The sequence below is a fragment of the Arachis hypogaea genome, chromosome 5 (genome assembly GCF_003086295.3).
Source record: "Arachis hypogaea cultivar Tifrunner chromosome 5, arahy.Tifrunner.gnm2.J5K5, whole genome shotgun sequence".
NCBI lineage: Eukaryota > Viridiplantae > Streptophyta > Magnoliopsida > Fabales > Fabaceae > Arachis > Arachis hypogaea.
The window spans coordinates 88,709,836-88,711,691 of NC_092040.1; the positions used below are offsets into that span (position 1 = coordinate 88,709,836).

At 28.6% G+C, this 1,856-nt stretch overlaps 1 protein-coding gene across 1 annotated transcript; it reads right to left on the reverse strand.

Annotated features, from left to right (window-relative positions):
• Positions 1-434: 434 nt before the first annotated feature.
• Positions 435-1,574, reverse strand: LOC112803681 (F-box/kelch-repeat protein At3g23880-like). Its single transcript, XM_025847161.1, has one exon. The coding sequence runs from the start codon at positions 1,572-1,574 to the stop codon at positions 435-437; it is 1,140 nt and encodes a 379-aa protein (XP_025702946.1).
• Positions 1,575-1,856: the final 282 nt, after the last annotated feature.

Sequence of the window (1,856 nt, forward strand, 5' to 3'; positions counted from 1 at the left end):
TATTATTATTATCTTAGTGTGAAAAAGAGGGATCAATTATTGATTCTAAAAACATAAATATATATTAATAATAGCAAATAGTGAACCTTTAATTTGAACAAAATATTACATGTACATGCACAACGAAAGTGTTTGTTTAGGCCCGTTAAATTTTAATAAAAAGATATTTTTTAATAATTTTTTTTATTTTTATATAATAAATAAATAAAAAATATTTTTATTTTATTGTATTCAAACATAATTGATAAATAAAAAATTTTTTTTATTAGATATCCAAATATAAAATTACTTTTATTTTTCTAAAAATCTTTAAAAAAATAATTCGAAAAAAATTTTTCTTAAAAGTTCATCCAAGCAAACCTAAAAAATGCTTATTAATATATTTGTATTATTATAACATATAAGAATAACATATGAATTTGTATATTTACAAATTAATTAATTCCTGTAGCGAAAGAGAGGAGGTTTTTCTTATAAATCCATGTACCAAATAGATCTATTTTAATACTAATATTGTGAATTACTTTGCCACTAATAACATCAAAGGAAGCCAATTCATGGTTTTCATTTCCCATAAAAAATATTATATCACATTTGTTGCCCATTACCATTGGATGCCAAATATATGGAAAGGGTCCAACTGTGAAAAGCTTCACCCAAGATTCTTTTACACCAACTTCACCTAAAATGGATATTTCAATATGACTATTCTCATCAAAAGAGGAGATCAGAGCAACAGAGTCGTTGAGCACTACCAAAGTTCTGGTAAGGCAATCAATATCATCACTTTGTTGCCAACCAATCAATGTGGTTCGAAACGTTTCAGTGCTGAGATTAAATGACACAAGTACCTCTTTTCCATTCTTATCTCCACCCCGCCAGTGGCATACTCCATTTAAGTACGTTACATAACCTTCACCAAAACCTCCTTTTTCAGTCATTTCAAGATTAAGTTTCTTCCAACAATTACTTTTTAGACTATAAATTTGCCAATTTGCTAGAGCAGGCTCATATTGGTAAAATTCATTATGACAATAACATATATGTTGAATCACTTTATAGTCATCATTCACATTATCATAACCAAACCCATGAATTTCTACCTCTGCATCAAAGTCAGGATCATTAGTAATAATACTTGGAGGAATAATTTTATGCTCGTCGGTTTTTGGGTCCCAAAGTCCTATTTTTACATTAAGACCAGCTTTTTTATAGTGGCATATGATACCATTAACACAGTCTATAATTCTATCAAAACCAATTTCTTCAAACAGATTTGGCAAAACTAACGTAACCATGTTTTCATACCTTTCTCCAGAAAGCAAATACACTTCATTTTCATAGATGTGTCGATCACTTCTTTCGTCATGAAAATATCTCCATAGAAGGAGAGACGAGGAATAAGCAGTTTTAGATTTTAAATTCTCATAGTATATGCTCTTGAAATCAGAATTCTCAAGTAAATTTAGCCAAGACTTATGCACGCAACTAAATCGCTTCAAAGACTTAACAGATAATTTTGCTAGAATTTTCCATACAAGATCCTTAGGAATCTGATTGCTATGGGTTGCCATTTGCATTGGAGATGAAGATGGAACAATAGAGGATAGAGTCTTACGCTTGTGGTGTGCCTCGCAAAATGTAATAAAAAAATAAATTAGATTTCAACATTCAAATTTAGAAAAATTTCAATGGTATTACATTTTTGTCGCTCTATTTGTTTCTCTCTTAATCAATATCTCCAATATATAGGATTAAATATCAAACCAATCAAATTGATTGATTGAAAATATATATCACAAACCTAAATAGAATAAAAAAAAATCGATCTAAATGTGAGTACTTGAATTGCATTT